The sequence below is a fragment of the Pristiophorus japonicus genome, chromosome 16, assembly GCF_044704955.1.
Source record: "Pristiophorus japonicus isolate sPriJap1 chromosome 16, sPriJap1.hap1, whole genome shotgun sequence".
Taxonomy (NCBI): Eukaryota; Metazoa; Chordata; class Chondrichthyes; family Pristiophoridae; genus Pristiophorus; species Pristiophorus japonicus.
Window position 1 is genome coordinate 74,101,103 of NC_091992.1, and position 19,193 is coordinate 74,120,295.

The 19,193-nt window shown below is 48.1% G+C and overlaps 1 protein-coding gene and 1 long non-coding RNA gene across 6 annotated transcripts in view; one reads left to right on the top strand and one right to left on the bottom strand.

The window, feature by feature from the left end:
• Nucleotides 1–19,193, bottom strand: part of LOC139226593 (uncharacterized) — a 162,551-nt gene that overhangs the window by 54,753 nt on the left and 88,605 nt on the right. The window lies entirely within an intron of this gene.
• The window catches only part of unc13d (unc-13 homolog D (C. elegans)), a 142,509-nt gene that overhangs the window by 45,063 nt on the left and 78,253 nt on the right, over nucleotides 1–19,193 (top strand). For all 5 annotated transcript variants that reach the window (XM_070857441.1, XM_070857437.1, XM_070857440.1 and 2 more), the window contains exons 4-7: nucleotides 3,893–3,952; nucleotides 7,967–8,033; nucleotides 13,490–13,688; nucleotides 15,667–15,711. In XM_070857441.1, coding sequence (XP_070713542.1) covers nucleotides 3,893–3,952; nucleotides 7,967–8,033; nucleotides 13,490–13,688; nucleotides 15,667–15,711 — 371 coding nt within the window. The remainder of the gene's footprint in view (nucleotides 1–3,892; nucleotides 3,953–7,966; nucleotides 8,034–13,489; nucleotides 13,689–15,666; nucleotides 15,712–19,193) is intronic.

Consider the following 19,193-nt stretch of genomic DNA (forward strand, 5'->3'; position numbering starts at 1 on the left):
ACGAGACCTGCTACATTAGTCATTGAAAGTTGGCATGCAGGTATAGCAGGCGGTGAAGAAGGCAAATGGTATGTTGGCCTTCATAGCTAGGAGTTTTGAGTATAGGAGCAGGTAGGTCTTACTGCAGTTGTACAGGGCCTTGGTGAGGCCTCACCTGGAATATTGTGTTCAGCTTTGGTCTCCTAATCTGAAGAAGGATGTTCTTGCTATTGAGGGAGTGCAGCAAAGGTTCACCAGACTGATTCCCGGGATGGCTGGACTGACGTGTGAGGAGAGACTGGATTGACTGGGCCTTTATTCACTGGAGTTTAGAACGATGAGAGGGGATCTTATAGAAACTTATAAGATTCTGACGGGATTGGACAGGTAAGATGCAGGAAGAATGTTCCCGATGTTGGGGAAGTCCAGAACCAGGGGACACAGTCTAAGGATAAGGGGTAAGTCATTTAGGACTGAGATGAGGAGAAACTTCTTCACTCAGCGAGTTGTTAACCTGTGGAATTCCCTACCGCAGAGAGTTGTTGTTGCCAGTTCATTGGATATATTCAAGAGGGAGTTAGATATGGCCCTTACGGCTAAAGGGATCAAGGGGTATGGAGAGAAAGCAGGAAAGGGGTACTGAGGGAATGATTAGCCATGATCTTATTGAATGGTGGTGCAGGCTTGAAGGGCCGAATGGCCTACTCCTGCACCTATTTTCTATGTTTCTAAGACTAAGGAAGTCTTGCTGCAATTGTACAGGACTCTGGTGAGACCGCACCTGGAATACTGTGCACAGTTTTGGTCTCCTTATCTGAGGAAGGATATATTTGCCTTAGTGCAACAAAGGTTTACCAGACTGATTCCTGGGATGAGAGATTGTGTTGAATGGGCCTACACTCTGCAGTTTAGAAGAATGAGAGATGATCTCACTGAAACATAAGATTCTGAGAGGGATTGACAGCGTAGAGGTTGTTTCCCCTGGCTGGAGAGTCTAGAATTAGGGGGCACAATCTCAGGATAAGGGCTCGGCCATTTAAGACAGAGATGAGGAGGAATTTTTTCACTCAGCGGGTTGTGAATCTTTGGAATTCTCTGCCCTGGGGCTGTGGAGACTGGGTCATTGAGTATATACAAGGCTGAGATCAATAGATTTTTGGACTCTAGAGGAATCAAGGGATATAGAGATTGAGCAGGAAAGTGGAGTTGAGGTCGAAGATCAGCCATGATCTTATATCAGCCATGATCGTATTGAATGGTGGTGCAGGCTCGAGGAGCCCTATGGTCAACTCCTGCTCCTAATTCTTATGTCCTTATGCTCACTGAGACCTCAGTGCTATGTGCAGTGTTGGGCTCCACACTATAGGCAGGTTATTGAGGGTTCAGAGAGGGTTCAGCACAGATTCAGTAGTTTGCGGCTGGTATGAGAAAATATAAATATGAAGAAGGACTTGAAGAAATGTTTCCAGTAGTTAAGGAGTCAAGAACGAGGAAGCATAGAAACAAGATTAATCGTCAGCTATTTAGAACAGATGGCAGGAGAGACATAAGAACATTGGACAGAGAGTCGGGAGGTTGTGGAATTCACTGCCAAGGTTAATGGTTGAGGTAGAAACTGTGTCAACATTCAAGATTAGATTGGAGAGGTGGATGAAGGTAAAGGGAACGCACTCTGTCCCCTGCCCCCTGTGCACAGGGGGTAGATGTGATTCAAACTATTTGCTGATGTGGAGGGTAAACTTCGGCACGGACTTGTTGGACCAAATAGCCTATTTCCAGTTTTAACGTCGATGTCTTTCTATGCCGATCAGTTGGAAGGAGAACTGAAGGCTGAAGGCAGAGATAGTGGATGCATTGGTTGTAATCTACCAAAATTCCCTGGATTCTGGGGAGGTCCCAGCGGATTGGAAAACCGCAAATGTAACGCCCCTATTTAAAAAAGGAGGCAAACAGAAAGCAGGAAGCTATAGACTAGTTAGCCTAACATCTATTGTTGGGAAAATGCTGGAGTCCATTATTAAGGAAGCAGTAGTGGGACATTTGGAAAAGCATGATTCAATCAAGCAGGTTTTATGAAAGGGAAATCATGTTTGACAAATTTGCTGGAGTTCTTTGAGGATGTAACGACTAGGGTGGATAAGGGGGAACCAGTGGATGTGGTGTATTTGGATTTCCAGAAGACATTCGATAAGGTACCACATAAAAGGTTACTGCACAAGATAAAGATTCATGGGGTAGGGGGTAACATATTAGCATGGATAGAGGATTGGCTAACAAACAGAAAACAGTCGGAATAAATGGGTCATTTTCCGGTTGGCAAACAGTGACTAGTGGGGTGCCGTAGGGATTGGTGCTGGTTCCTCAACTATTTACAATCTATATTCATGACTTGGATGAAAGGACTGAGTGTAATGTAGCCAAGTTTGCTGATGATAAAAAGATGGGTGGGAAAGCAAATTGTGAGGACACAAAAAATCTGCAAAGGGATATAGACAGGTTAAGTGAGTGGGCAAAAATCTGGCAGCTGGAATATAATGTGGGAAAATGTGAGGTTATCCACTTTGGCAGTAAAAATAGAAAAGCAAATTATAGTTTAAATGGAGAAAAATTGCAAAGTGTTGCAGTACAGAGGAGCCTGGGGGTCCTTGTGCATGAAACACAAAAAGTTAGTATGCAGATACTGCAAGTAATCAGGAAGGCAAATGGAATGTTGGCCTTTATTGCAAGGGGGATAGAGTATAAAAACAGAGAAGTCCTGCTACAACTGTACAGGGTATTGGTGAGGCCACACCTGGAGTACCGCGTACAGTTTTGATCTCCGTATTTAAGGAAGGATATACAGGCATTGGAGACTGTTCAGAGAAGGTGCACAAGGTTGATTCCAGAGATGAGGGTTTTGACTTATGAAGATAGGTTGAGTAGGTTGGACCTATACTCATTGGAGCTCAGAAGAATGAGAGGAGATCTTATCGAAACATATAAGATAATGGGGGGGCTTGAGAAGATGGATGCAGAGAGGATATTTCCACTCATGGGGGAAACTAAAACTAGGGGACATAGTCTCAGAATAAGGGGCCGCCCATTTAAAACTGAGATGAGGAGGAATTTCTTCTAAGAGGGTTGTAAATCTGTGGAATTCGCTGCCCCAGAGAGCTGTGGAGGCTGAGTCATTGAATATATTTAAGTGATAAGGGAGTAAAGGGTTATGAGGAGCGGGCAGGGAAGTGGAGCTGAGTCCATGATCGGATCAACCATGATCTTATTGAATGGCGGAGCAGGCTCGAGGGGCCAAATGTCTGACTCCTGCTCCTATTTCTTATGTTCTTATATTCTTATGAAGAGTGTTTATCCCCAAATAAATTATATACATGTACAACAAATAAGCCGTGAAAATGCACCCTTTTAAAAACATTGAATTTTCCTCAAAGCAGCTTTCTGGAGCATGGCTGGCTCTTGTCTCAGAGCCCTGACCTACAACCGATGAGGACACAGGCCAGTCAGAGCCAATTCAGTGAGGTGGGAGGGAGTGGCCATCGCCTGGGACTCCCCCACACCCGGCCATGCCTCCTATTACATCACTGACCTTATTTGGAGGTTCCGCCCCTTCACAAGGATCCACAGAACCTGCCTGGGAAGCCAAAGATTCAGCCTATCTGGTTCCCAGACTAATTCATAGCCCTATGTTGCACTCCCATGGGACCTATGCTCTCCAGACCCCCATAGAAAGTCAATCACTGAAGTGTTGCATTTTCCAGAATGAAACTCTGCCCCTTAATGAGCAAACAATCGGTGCGAAAACACAACAATAATTTCTGTTGCCTCATTCTGGCTCTTGAACTATGAACATTGACAAAGTGAGCTTTGGTCCCACAATAATCTCTTTGACATTTTCTCATCTCTTTTTTTTTTTGAGGCTTTCCAAATGGACAAGGCAGAACACAAAGTAATTCTGGAGCAGGTCAGACAGCTGAAGGTGAGCTGAACAGCGGCAACTGGTGCTTTGTTTATGGGTTTGATTCAAATTTGTGATATGCGCGAAATACAAGGAAGGGAAGATTAGAGAAGGTTATAGTGAGACCTGCATGGTATATCAGTCTGGTAGAGTCAGAGTGCAGAGTATATCCGAGAGTTTACACAGGGGGATTGGAGGGAGGGGGTACAGTCAGAGGGGATAAAGTGGGGGAAGGCTACAGTGGGGAGGGGATAAAATGGGGGAGTACAGTGGGGAGGTACAGTTAGGCGAGGGTAAAGTGGGGGGGGTTATAGTGGGGGGGGTACAGTGGAGAGGGCAGTGGGGGGGGGGGGGGTTACTGTTATGGTCTGTGATGTGCCTATGAATGACTCCACCAGGCAATGTGTTGTACTCAAACTGTAGTGACCTTGGTCCTTTATTCATAACTCCAGAGTGAGGCAGCCACATGGTGGCTCCCCTTTTATACAGCCCCTGCCACCAGGGCAGGAAACACCGGTCTCCACCAGTTGTACCCTCTAATGGTGCCAACATGTATATACACAGTGTAAACTTTATTGATAGTACATCAGGTAAACAAGTTTCCATCTTATGCAACTATACGGTGACTACATATTCTGCATATATAACATCACTCTCCCCCAAGTCCTTTGTGCCAATGACCTTTGCACTATGTGCTCTGGCTTAGCTCTCCCCAGACTTAAGTGCCAATAGCCCTTGCACCTTGGCTGTGCTTTGACTTGGCTCTCTCCCTGTTAACCCCCAAGTCCTTTTGCCACAACGTTGGGTAGTGGTTACCAGTTTGGATGGTTCGATCATGCAGTGGAGGTTCCAGAGGGTTCTGGGTGTGATCCATGTGTGTGTCCATGGTTACATCCATCCATTTCCCCCCCCCGCCACTGTGGGGTCATGCAGCTGGCCCGTTACATTAACATACAGGATCAGACACTGTGCAAATACAAAGAAAGGAAGAAGAAACATTTTTACAGTTTGTATCGTGACACCTTGGTTCAGTGACTTACATTCGTTACAGATTGGGTAGATTGCATTCATGGTTCTGGCATAGTCAGTACTGAGGTAGCAGTACAGGTATTCGAGGACGCTAGTTCTAGAGGAACCGGACGGGGTCCTAGTCGTCTGATGGCGACGCTGCGCCCCCTGCTAGCGGGGTGGGCTTGGTTCGCTCACCTTGCCAGGACTCGAGGCCTTTGCTGTTGCCTATTGGTGGGCAGAGCCACAGATGTGTGTGGCCTCCCTGTCCTCCTTTGAGGGCTGCAGAAATTTCTGCCTGCTCTCTAACGGTGTTGGGAATCTGGCTGTTCCAGGTTCCCAACAGGTTCCAGGTTCCATTTGGGGAACTCGTAGGTTCTGAACTTTCAGTCCCGGACATGGCCGAGATAGCGACTAGGTCTGTGGGCTGCACCGTCTCCACCCAGGTGGTGGGCAAGGCGGCCGACTGCACGTATTGGCGCCGTTTTCGTTTCCAGGTCCGTGGCGAATAGTGCCATCGAGTGCCTGCAGCTTGGGATAGACCTGGGGCAGGGTATCAGGATCAGCGCCTTTATCTCCCGAATTCGCTCGCTTGCTACTTTTGGGGACACTCTATTCCCAACATCTCGCAACATTTTGTTCTTTACATTCTTAATCGGTTCGTTACATTGATTGCCATGCATACAATGTCTCTTTAAGTTCAGTTGGTTGCACGTCTCCTTTAAGAGAACCCTGCTGGCTTTACCCAAATCAAATCGTTTGTTAGACACCACGTGTTGGTCCCTCAGCGTTGCACCTCGTGGTATTGCTGCGGCCATCTTTTTTTTCACCCACGCTGCACCTCGCTACAGCAGGGACACCATCTTGCCTCTGTCCTCGAGGTCGACTGCCTTGATCCTTCTCTCCCGCGATTCTGCCACAAAAGCTGGAAGAGTGCCTGTGAATTCAATCTTCCTCCCCAGGAGTCCTGCCACCGGAGCCAGGAAGGTACTTTTAGGTCGTTCCAGTTGGATCATTGCCACGCAGTCGTGATGGATGGTCTGTGCCTCAGGTGCTGCGCTGGTCTGTTCTCTGGTGCCTGGCCCAAGCGAAGGTGAGGTTTTGCTCTGCCTCTGAGCACGGGGAACATCGATTGCTGGAGTGAAGAGGTCTTCCCATTTCCATTGGATCTTCCCCATCCACCTTCTTCCGAGTAGCGTTGGACCATCATCTGCGACAATCCACAGAGGTAACTCGTGCACCACGCCATTATGGATTACACTTGCATCTGCACTACCAAGGACTGGGATAAGCTTCTTGTTGTAAGTGCGCAACTTTTCCTGTACTGGAACCAGCTCGGGTCGTTTTTCGTTCCATAGCCTCTCAAAGGCATCCTGGCTCATCACTGACTGGCTCGCTCCTGTGTCCACTTCCATGAAGACTGGAACGCCGTTTATCTCAACTTCCATCTTCACTGGAGGACAATCGGTGGTGCAGGTATACACTCCATACACTTCTTCTTGGGGCTGAGCTGCCTCTCTGGCCAAATCATCATCCTCCCCACTGGATTCAAAGTCATTTACTGACTCCTCTGCTAGACGGTGAGTCGTATTTCTTTTACACATACGCTGGAGGTGGCCCTTCATGTTACAGGCTTTGCATACGTAATCAGCAAATCGACATTGGTGAGCACTATGGTTTCCTCCGCAACGCCAGCATGGTGCTACTCGATTAGCACCCCTCGGCGGAGTTCTGGAACCCTGAGGTTTGTGCTCTCTGCCTGGGCAGAGCCACATTCTTTCGTCTTGCCTGTGAAAGGCACCATTCTGTGTACAGTACTTGCCGGGTTTGAGTCCACAGGATGAATAATTTGCTTGGTGCTGCAGGTCGGGGTCATGATCGCCTGACTGATGCTGATGGCCTTCTGCAGGTTGACTGTGGTGTCGGCAGATAATAGCTTGTGAAGGAGGCCCTCGTGGCCAATTCGTATCATGAAGATGTCTCGCAATGCTTCGTTGAGATGCATGCCAAAATCACATGGTGCCGCAAGTCTCCTGAGGTCGGCAGCATATTTTGCAATCTCCTGGCCCTCCGGTCTGCGGTGAATGTAGAATCTGTGCCTGGCCGTGAGGATGCTCTCTTTTGGTTTTAGTTGGTCGCGAATTAGTTCAGACAGCTCATTGTATGTCTTATCCTTGGCCTTCGTGGATACCAGCAAGTCCCTGACGAGGCGGTAGACCTCGGGCCCACAACTGGTCTGCAGTATAGCCTTGCGCTTCTCTGCCACTGTGTCTGTCTCCCCTGCCAGGTCGTTTGCCACGAAATATTTCTCGAGCCTTTCCATGAAGACATCCCAATCATCACCCTCTGCGAAGTCTTTCAGTGTGCCAAAGGTAGCCATAATCACGTGAAAGTCCGTCAGTTGTTATGGTCTGTAATGTACCTATGAATGACCCCATGAGGCAATGTATTGTACTCAAACTGTAGTGACCTTGGTCCTTTATTCGTAACTCCAGAGTGAGGCAGCCGCATGGTGGCTCCCCTTTTATACAGCCCCTGCCACCAGGACAGGGAACCCCGGTCTCCACCAGTTGCACCCTCTAGTGGTGCCAGCATGAATATACATAGTGTAAACTTTATTGATAGTACATCAGGTAAACAAGTCTCCATCTTATGCAACTATACAGTGACTACACAGAGAGTATATCTAAGGTCTGCATGTATAACAGTTACAGTGGAGGGGGGGTACAGTGGGGGGGGGGTTACGGGGGGGTGGGGGGTTCAGTGGGGGGAGGGGTTACAGGGAGGAGGCGTTACAGGGGGTGAGAGTGTTACACTGGGAGGGGGGAATGACATTGCTAGGTGTGGGGTAATTGAGAGAGTGAGAAAGTGACGGTCATGAGGCATTGAAGAGCGTCCCAGTGTGGGGTTTCGGGGTTTCTGACAGTGTTATAATGTTGGACATGGCCTATTGTAGATTGAGGGTTACCCTTGCTGTGACCACAATGCTGACCTTCCTCTTGCTCTCTTGCTGTGCCTCTCCCACAGCCACCTGCCATCTTCCTGAAGATAACAGTAAAGGAAGCCAAAGGAATTCTGGCCAAAGATGCAACTGGTGAGTGTTTCTGTTCGCTTTGTGTGGGTGGTGATAGGCAGCAAGACCTCTGCTATAATCTTCAGTGCATCAATTAGATAATGCATCATAACTGTCCTGTTGGTGTTTGCAATACGGTATGTTACACAAATCGGTAAGGTGCAGTTGTAACAGGGCAGAAATATTTTCTAGTTATTGTCATATTTGACCCTGAAATGAGCTTCCGGCCACATATCCACAGCATAACTAAGACCGCCTGTTTCCACTTCCATAACATCGCCTGTATTTGCCCTTGCCTCAGCTCATCTGCTGCTGAAACCCTCATCCATGCCTTTGTTACCTCTAGACTTGACTATTCCAACGCACTCCTGGCTGGCCTCCCACATTCTACCCTATGTAAACTTGAGGTCATCCAAAACATAGTAGCCTGTGTCCCAACTCGCAGCAAGTCCCATTCACCCATCACCCCTGTGCTCGCTGACCTACATTGGCTCCCGGTTAAGCAACGCCTCGATTTCAAAATTCTCATCCTTGTTTACAAATTCCTCCATGGCCTCGTCCCTATCTCTGTAATCTCCTTCAGCCTCACAACTCTCCGAGATGTCTGCGTTCCTCTAATTCTGCCCTCTTGAGCATCCCTGATTATAATCGCTCAACCATCAACGGCCGTGCCTTCTGTTGCTTGGACCCCAAGCTCTAGAACTCCCTGTCTAAACCTCTCTGCCTCTCTACCTCTCTTTCCTCCTTCAAGATGCCCCATAAAACCTACCTCTTTGACCAAGCTTTTGGTCACCTGCCCTAATTACTTCTTATGTGGCTTGGTGTGAATTTTTTTTTTCGTCTTATAATACTGCTGTGAAGAGCCTTGGGACATTTTACTACATTAAAGTTGTTGTTGTTGTTGTTAGATTGGGGTACAGTAGTCAGTTGCTTAGTAAATGTAAAAAAATTAATTCAAACCCTTTCACAACGTGCCTATTAGTGTCCTTGCGCCCAAAAGATCAAGCTTAATTTTTGGAGCTCCTTGAAGGCCCGTGAACGAGCGCAATTAGCAGAAACTCCCAACAGTGATTAGTTGAGGTCTGGCCAGTTGTATGAGCGGGCGGCTTCTAGCACGATGTTTTTAAATAAGTGATATCAGGCGAATTGCTCAGAGAAAACCGCGCAATCGAGCGGGAGCTCCAGGCCCGTGTGTTTTACTCCTGCATTTGTCCTTTGCGTGTCGCTCATGAGCGCTACTCCCCTAACTGAAGAGGCAGGTCCGCCGAGTGGCTGTATAAGTAGCTGACAAACTGCGAGTGATCCCGACCCGGATATGTGACGGACCCTGAGCCACCTGCACCAATGCCAGGGACTCTTTTGCTGCCGTCACTGTAGTCTCATCCGCAAGATCCTGCAAATCCTCTGGGAGGACAGACGCACCAACGTTAGCGTCCTTGACCAGGCCAACGTCCCCAGCATCGAAGCACTGACCACACTTGATCAGCTCCGCTGGGCGGGCCACATAGTCCACATGCCTGACACAAGACTCCCAAAGCAAGTGCTCTACTCGGAACTCCTACATGGCAAGTGAGCCCAAGGTGGGCAGAGGAAACGTTTCAAGGGCACCCTCAAAGCCTCCTTGATAAAATGCAACATCCCCACCGACACCTGGGAGTCCCTGGCCAAAGACCGCTCTAAGTGGAGGAAGAGCATCCGGGAGGGCACTGAGCACCTCGAGTCTCATCGCCGAGAGCATGCACAAACCAAGCGCAGGCAGCGGAAGGAGTGTGCGGCAAACCAGACGCCCCACCCACCCTTTCCTTCAACCACTGTCTGTCCCACCTGTGACAGAGTCTGTAATTCCTGTATTGGACTGTTCAGTCACCTGAGAACTCAACTATGATGATGATGATGATTGCTTTCAGAAGTAGCACGTTCTGACACTTGTGCAAGGGTTGTGTGCCTCCGCAGAACTGTTGCTGGCAGTGAGGGCCAACCAGATGTTCCTGTGCTACTCCAGTCATGTCACTCAAGGACATCTCATCATGACGCTCACTGGCCTTTCGAAGGATAGAACTGTGGGCAGTCCTTGAGGACTCAGAATCCCTTCCTCATGGTGGCCTGCGACCATTCTCCAAGCACGTTAAAGTCACTCATAACTACAAGTCCTCTCTAGCAGCATTAATGAAAGGTGTGCTTTTGGCCTGTGTAACTGACCACCACTTGTGTTGCCACGTTCTCACACAGCCAAGCAATGGTCCACCATCACCACACCTTCTTCCATGTTGTGTACGGATATTAGTATCTGCTCAAGCAGAGTCTCGGGTTCTAACAGCCTCCACTGTAAAGAGGTCCTTTCGACCTATGAGCAGACAGCGGAGGAGTTACACCCTTGACCTGTGTGCTCTGCTTCAAACCACATAACTTCTCCCAGACCTCCTGTCAAGTCTCCAAATGGAAAGGAGATTCGGCCGAGATGTATAACGGCCGGCTGATCGGATATAGCCCGTTTTACACTGTCGCCCAAAGTAAGAATGACCCCCTTGATCTCAACGCGAGATGAGGATCAACATGCCAGATGTTGTATTCGGACAAACAAGAGAGAAACATTTAGAGGAGTACCGATCATGGGAGCATTGATAAAATACAGAGAGAAAAGGAAGGTAGTGAGAGAGAAGGTCGTTGGCTACAGAGAAGGGGGAGGTTCTCATCTTCACTGCCTGGGCAGTACACTGGTGGAGCGGAGTGGATTTCAATGGGGTTAAAATCGGACGGGTTTTACAATGGATGGCCAATCTGCTGTGACAGGGTGATAAACAATAACAACAACAACTTGTATTTATATAGCGCCTTTAATGTAGTGAAACGTCTCAAGACACTCCAAAGTAGTATTATGCAACAAAAAACTTGACACCGAGCCACATAAATAGAAATTAGGGCAGGTGACCAAAGCTTGGTCAAAAAGGTAGGATTTAAGGAGAGTCTTAAAGGAGGAAAGAGAGGCGGAGAGGTTTAGGCAGGGAGTTCCAGAGCTTGGGGCCGAGGCAACAAAAGGCATGGCCGCCAATGGTTGAATGATTATAATCTGGGATGCACAAGTGAGCAGAATTAAAGGAGCACAGACATCTCGGGGATCGGCGGGGGTGGGGATTTGTTGGGTTGGAGGAGATTACCGAGATAGGGAGGAGCAAGGCCACGGAGGGATCCATCAGACATCTGTACTGATTGGATTGAAGGCCAATAAATCCCCGGGCCTGATAGTCTACATCCCAGAGTGCTTAAGGAAGTGGCCCTAGGAATAGTGGATGCATTGGTGATCATTTTCCAACAGTCTATCAACTCTGCATCAGTTCCTATGGACTGGAGGGTAGCTAATATAACATCACTTTTTAAAAAGGGATGGAGAGAGAAAGTGGGTAATTATAGACCAGTTAGCCTGATATCAGTAGTGGGGAAAATGTTGGAATCAATCATTAAGGATGAAATAGCAACGCATTTGGGAAGCAGTGACAGGATCGGACCAAGTCAGCAAGGATTTACGAAAGGGAAATCATGCTTGACGAATCTTCTGGAATTTTTTGAAGATGTAACTAGCAGAGTGGACAAGGGAGAACCAGTGGATGTGGTGTATTTGGACTTTCAAAAGGCTTTTGACAAGGTCCAGCACAAGAGATTGGTGTGCAAAATCAAAGCGCATGGTATTGGGGGTAATGTACTGACGTGGATAGAGAACTGGTTGGCAGACAGGAAGCAGAGAATCGGGATAAACGGGTCCTTTTCAGAATGGCAGGCAGTGACTAGTGGAGTGTCGCAGGACTCAGTGCTGTGACCCCAGCTCTTTACAATATACATTAATGATTTAGATGAAGGAATTGAGTGTAATATCTCCAAGTTTGCGGATTACACTAAACTGGGTGGTGCTGTGAGCTGTGAGGAGGACGTTAAGAGGCTGCAGGGTGACTTGGACAGGTTAGGTGAGTGGGCAAATGTATGGCAGATGCAGTACAATGTGGATAAATGTGAGGTTATCCATTTTGGGGGCAAAAACACGAAGGCAGAATATTATCTGGATGGTGGCAGATTAGGAAAAGGGGTGGTGCAACGAGACCTGGTTGTCATGGTTCATCAGTCACTGAAAGTGGGCATGCAGGTACAGCAGGCGGTGAAGAAGGCAAATGGTATGCTGGCCTTCATAGCTAGGGGATTTGAGTATAGGAGCAGGGAGGTCTTACTGCAGTTGTACAGGGCCTTAGTGAGGCCTCACCTGGAATATTGTGTACAGTTTTGGTCTCCTAATCTGAGGAAGGACGTTCTTGCTATTGAGGGAGTGCAGCGAAGGTTCACCAGACTGATTCCGGGGATGGCGGGACTGTCATATGAGGAGAGACTGGATCGACTGGGCGTTTATTCACTGGAGTTTAGAAGGATTAGAGGGGATCTCATAGAAAGGTTTAAGATTCTGACGGGACTAGACAGGTTAGATGTGGGAAGAATGTTCCCAATGTTGGGGAAGTCCAGAACTAGGGGACATAGTCTTAGGATGAGGGGTAGGCCATTTAGGACTGAGATGAGGAGAAACTTCTTCACTCAGAGAGTTGATGGCCTATGGAATTCCCTGCCGCAGAGAGTTGTTGATGCCAGTTCGTTGGATATATTCAAAAGGGAGTTAGATATGGCCCTTACGGCTAAGGGGATCAAGGGGTATGGAGAAAAAGCAGGAAAGGGGTACTGAGGGAATGATCAGCCATGATCTTATTGAATGGCGGTGCAGGCTCGAAGGGCCAAATGGCCTACTCCTGCACCTATTTTCTATGTTTCTATGTTTCTATGTTTCCAAAGTTGCTGCAATTTAGACTTTTTGGCATGCTGCCCCATTAAGCTGCTGCAGGTTTTTAATTCCTGCAACATTGTGCAAGTGTCCATCTCTACAAAGGCAGACGCCCAAAGACTGGTGTTCCTGATAGCAAGAGCTCAAACAGAAGGCACGGTCACCAATGGTTGAGCGATTATAATCAGGGATGCTCAGGAGGGCAGAATTAGAGGCGTGCAGACATCTCTGGGAGGGGGGGTTGTGGGGCTGGAGGAGATTACAGAGATAGGGAGGGGCGAGGCCATGGAGGGATTTGTAAACAAGGATGAGAATTTTGAAATTGAGGCGTTGCTTAACCGGAAGCCAATGTCGGTCAGCGAGCACAGGGGTGATGGGTGAGCAGGACTTGGTGTGAGTTAAGACATGGGGCAGCCGGGTTTTAGATCACCTCTAGTTTTACGTAGGGTAGAATGTGGGAGCATTCTACGTGAGCTTTACTCTTCAGACCACCTGCCAAATGCCGAACCTTTCCCAGTATCCTGCCCGGTGTGTGAGAGGGGCCTGTGTATGAGATAGAGGAGTGCGCACAGAGCCTGCCGCTGGGACTGCGGGGGTAGATCGATGTTGAATCAAGTTGCGCTCGACCCCTTCTAATCCGGGTGTCCTCGTTGAATCTCTTCTCTAGGCTTCAGTGACCCCTACTGTCTGCTGGGGGTGATGGTCTCTGAAGAACACCAGGAAGAGGAGACCCAGAGAACGGGCAGTCCCCAGCCCAGGAGGCGACAGAAAGCTGTGGTGAAAGATTCAATCCCTCAGGATCAAATCCAGAAAACAGAAGTCAAGAAGCAGACCTTGAACCCCATTTGGAATGAAACTTTTCTCCTGTAAGTGTCAATACTGTCCCTGACTGTCGCTGCAGCCTGCTCTACTCTGTCTCCAGTGCCGTCGCACATGGGAGTTTGGAGATTAGGGTCACTCTGGCCTGTGTTGTTTGTGTGGCTGTTTTTCTGTCTTCTCGTCCTTCTCGCATCCTTCTCTCATCCTTGTTTACAAATCCCTCCATGGTCTCACCCCTTCATGGCCTCACTCCTCCTTATCTCTCTATATAAGATCATGGTTGTCAATAAGATCATGGACTCAGTTCCACTTCCCTGCCCGTTCCCCAGAACCCTTTACTCCCTTATCGCTCAAAAATCTGTCTATCTCTGCCTTAAATATATTCAATGACCCTGCCTCCACAGCTCTCTGGGGCAGAGAATTCCATAGATTTGCAACCCTCTGAGAAGAAATTCCTCCTCATCTTAGTTTTAAATGTGAGGCCCCTTCTTCTAAGACTATGTCCCCTAGTTTTAGTTTCTCCTATGAGTGGAAATATCCTCTCTGCATCCAGCTTGTCGAGCCTCCTCATTATCTCATATGTTTCGATAAGATCATCTCTCATTCTTCTGAACTCTAATGGGCACAGGCCCAACCTACTCAACATACCTTCATAAGTCAACCCCCTCAACTCTGGAATCAACCTAGTGAACCTTCTCTGAACAGACTCCAATGCAAGTATGTCCTTCCTTAAATATGGAGACCAAAACTGTATGCAGTACTCCAGGTGTGGCCTCACCAATACACTGTACAGTTGTAGCAGGATTTCTCTGCTTTTATACTCCGCCCCATTTGCAATAAAGACCAACATTCCATTTGCCTTCCTGATTACTTGCTGTACCTGCATACTAACTTTTTGTGTTTCATGCACAGACCCCAAGGTCCCTCAGTACTGCAGCACTTTGCAATTTTTCTCCATTTAAATTATAATTTGCTTTTCTATTTTTACTGCCAAACTGGATAACCTCACATTTTCCCACATTATACTCCATCTGCCAGATTTTTGCCCACTCACTTAGCCTGTCTATATCCCTCTGCAGATTTTTTGTGTCCTCCTCACAGTTTGCTCTCCCACCCATCTTTTTATCATCAGCAAACTTGGCTACATTACACTCGGTCCCTTCATCCAAGTCATTAATATAGATTGTAAATAGTTGAGGACCCAGTACCGATCCCTGTGGCACCCCACTAGCCACTGTTTGCCAACCGGAAAATGACCCATTTATCCTGACTCTGTTTTCTGTTAGTTAGCCAATCCTCTATCCATGATAATATATTACCCCCTATCCCGTGAGCTTTTATCTTGTGCAGTAACCTTTTATGTGGCACCTTATTGAATGCCTTCTGGAAATCTAAATACACCACATCCACTGGTTCTCCCTTATCCACCCTGCTCGTTACATCCTCAAAGAACTCCAGCGAATTTGTCAAACATGATTTCCCTTTCATAAAACCTGCTTGATTGAATCATGCTTTTCCAAATGTCCCACTACTGCTTCCTCAATAATGGACTCCAGCACTTTCCCAATGACAGATGTTAGGCTAACTGGTCTATAGCTTCCTGCTATTTGTCTGCCTCCTTTTTTAAATAGGGGCGTTACATTTGCGGTTTTCCAATCCTCAGCGCAGACTTGGACTCGAAGCTGGATGGACCCTCGCGAGTTTAGCAAAGTGAGCCAGATGGCAGTCCCAATTGCCATCATCGATCAGATAGATACAGCGGCTGTGGGAAGAATGCAGAGAACGACAAGAGAATCATTCCGGGCTCTGGGTTATTGAGGCAAGGACAGAGGATAAGTTAAATCTTTTGCAAAGAGCCAAAAGATCTATGTCCGTGGCAGTAAAATGTTTGCTGTAACCCGGCAACATGAGCCATCTTACTGACCACGCAGGCCATGTGGCTCCCCATGGATTGGCCGGAAGATCCTCTGTCACTGGCCTCGTTGCCAAGAGCTACCGATAATAACTGTTGCTTTTATGTTGCAGGAGAGTCAAGGATTCCCGTCATGCCCAACTGCACATGGACATGTGGTGAGTATTCTAATCCTGGAGCCACTGTGCTAGTTGACAGCACATTAATAGAAGAAGATCCTTGGGGATAATATGGCTGAAATGACATTGACCCAGCAGAGAAGGCCATTCAGTTCATCGTGTCTGAGCCAGGTCTTTGCAATCCAAACTAATCCCACTGCCCCGTTCTCTCCCCATAGCCCTGTATCAATCCCAAACTAATCCCACTGCCCCGCTCTCTCCCCATAGCCCTGTATCAATCCCCAAACTAATCCCACTGCCCCGTTCTCTCCCCATAGCCCTGTATCAATCCCAAACTCATCCTACTGCCCGACAATCTCCCCATAGCCCAGTATCAATCCCCAAACTAATCCCACAGCCCTGATCTCTCCCCATTGCCCTGTATCAATCCAAAACTAATCCCATTGCCCCACACTTGTCCCATAGCCCTATATCAATCCCAAACTAATCCCACTGCCCCGCTCTCTCCCCATAGCCCTGTATCAATCCCCAAACTAATCCCACTGCCCCGTTCTCTCCCCATAGCCCTGTATCAATCCCAAACTCATCCTACTGCCCTACAATCTCCCCATAGCCCAGTATCAATCCCCAAACTAATCCCACAGCCCTGATCTCTCCCCATTGCCCTGTATCAATCCAAAACTAATCCCATTGCCCCACACTTGTCCCATAGCCCTATATCAATCCCAAACTAATCCCACTGCCCCGCTCTCTCCCCATAGCCCTGTATCAATCCCAAACTAATCCCCCTGCCCCGCTCCCTCCCCATAGGCCATGTATCTTCCTCTGCTTCAAATAGTTATCCAATCTTCTCTTAAAAGATGGCCTCTGCCTCAACCACTGCCTGTGATAAACCATTCTGTGCTCCAACTCAATGCACAAAGACATTTCTCTAACTTCTCGTCTCACTTTCTTAGTGACCATTTTAAATTGATCACCCCTTGTCAGTGACTCTCCAAGCAGAGGAAATAATCTTTCCTGATTCACTCCATCTACTCCAGTGGAAATAGTGCCAGTATCTCAGGTCTTTCCTATATTTTCGAATCCCTGGCATCATCCTGATGAATGCACACTCTCTATGGCTGTAATGTCCTTCTTTAATGGGGTGCCCAAAATTGCACATCAGTTAGAAATAACATTAATACAGAGCCTTGGACAAGTCATTATCCTTAGAACGGTCATTTACATAGGCCAAGTGCATGGGGCTTATTTAAGTGTTTTTTTTAAATTAGTTCCTGGGATATGGGCGTCACTGGCAAAGCCAGCATTTATTGCCCGTCCCTTGAAGATGGTGGTGAGCCGCCTTCTTGAACCGCTGCAGTCCGTGTGGTGAAGCTGCTCCCACAGTGCTGTTAGGGAGGGAGTTCCAGGATTTTGAGCCAGCGACGATGAAGGAACGTTGATGTACTTCCAAGTCAGGATGGTGTGTAACTTGGAGGGGAACTTGAAGGTGTTTGGGCTCCCATGCATCTTCTAGGTGGTAGAGGTCGTGGGTTTGGGAGGTGCTGTCGAAGAAGCCTTGCCAGTTTGCTGCAGTGCATCTTGTAGATGGTACACACTGCAGCCACGGTGCGCCGGTGGTGGAGGGAGTGAATGTTGAAGGTGGTGGATGGGGTGCCAGTTAAGGGGCTGCTTTGTCCTGAATGGTGTTGGCCTTCTTGGGTGTTGTTGGAGCTGCACTTAGTGTGCCAGCGCAGCCTTCGGTCGCCTGAGGAAGAGAGTGTTTGAAGAAAAGGACCTCAAATCTGGCACCAAGCTTATGGTCTACGGGGCAGTAGTGATACACTCCCTTCTATATGGCTCAGAGACGTGGACTATATACAGTAGACACCTCAAAACGCTGAAAAAGTACCACCAACGCTGCCTCCGCAAGATCCTGCAAATCTATTGACAGGATAGATGCATCAATGTCAGTGTTCTCACTCAGGCCAACATCCCCAGCATTGACCACACTCGACCAGCTCCAGTATCGTCTGCATGCCCGACACGAGACTCCCAAAGCAAGCATCTACGCGGAGCTTCGACACGGCAAGCGGGCAGAGAAAAGGCTTCAAGGACATCCTCAATACCTCCTCGATAAAATGCAACATCCTCACCGACTCCTGGGAATACCTGGCCCACAACCGCCCAAAGTGGAGGAAGAGCATCCGAGAGGGCGCTGAGCACCTCAAGTCCCATCGGCGAGAACAAGCAGAAACCAAGTGCAGGCAACGGAAGGAGCGTGCGGTAAACCAGACTCCCCACCCACCTTTTCCTTCAACCACTGTCTGCCCCACCTGTGACAGAGACTGTAGGTCCCGCATTGGACTGTTCAGTCACCTGAGAACTCACTTAGAGTGGAAGCAAGTCATTCTCGACACCGAGGGACTGCCTATGATGATGACTCATCCAGGCAAGTGGAGAGTATTCCATCACACTCCTGTCCTGTGCCTTGTAGATGGTGGAAAGGCTTTGAGGAGTCAGGAGGTGAGACACTCGCCGCAGAATACCCAGCCTCTGACCTGCATCAGTATTTATGTGGCTGGTCCAGTTAAGTTTCTGGTCAATGGTGACCCCCAGCATGTTGATGGTGGAGGATTCGGTAATGGTAATTCCGTTGAATGTCAAGGGGTGGTGGTTATGGAGATAGTCATTGCCTGGCACTAGTATGGCGCAAATATTACTTGCCACTTATCAGCCCAAGCCTGAATGTCATCTAGGTCTTGCTGTATGTGAGCATTATCTGAAGAGTTGCGAATGGCACTGAACACTGTGAAGTCACCAGTGAACATTCCCACTTCTGACCTGATGATGGAGGGAAGGTCATTAATGAAGCAGCTGATGGTTGGGGCTGAGATGATTGACCTCCAACAACCACAACCATCTTCCATTGTACTAGGTATGACTCCAGCCAGTGGAGAGTTTCCCATTAATTCCCATTGACTTCAGTTTTACTGGGGCTCCTTGATGCCATACTAGGTCAAATGCTGCCTTGATGTCGAGGGCACTCACTCTCACCTCGGCTCTGGAATTCAGCTCTTTTGTCCATGTTTGCACCAAGGCTGTAATGAGGTCTGGAGCCGAGTTGTCCTGGTAGAACCCAAACTGAGCATCGGTGAGCAAGTTATTGGTGAGAAAGTGCTACTTGATAGCACTGTCGACGAAACCTTCCATCACTTTTCTGATGATTGAGAGTAGACTGATGGGGTAGTAATTGGCCGGATTAGATTTGTCCTGCTTTTTGTGGACAGGACATACCTGGGCAGTTTTCAACATTGTTGGGTAGATTCTACTTTTGTAGCTGTACTGGAACAGATTGGCTAGAGGCGTAGCTAGTTCTGGAGCACAAGTCTTCAGCACGACAGCCGGGATGTTGTTGGGGCCCATAGCCTTTGTTGTATCCAGTGTGCTCAGCCGTTTCTTGAAATCATGTGGAGTGAATCGAATTGACTGAAGACTGGCTTCCGTGATGGTGGGGACCTCTGGAGGATGGCAATATGGGT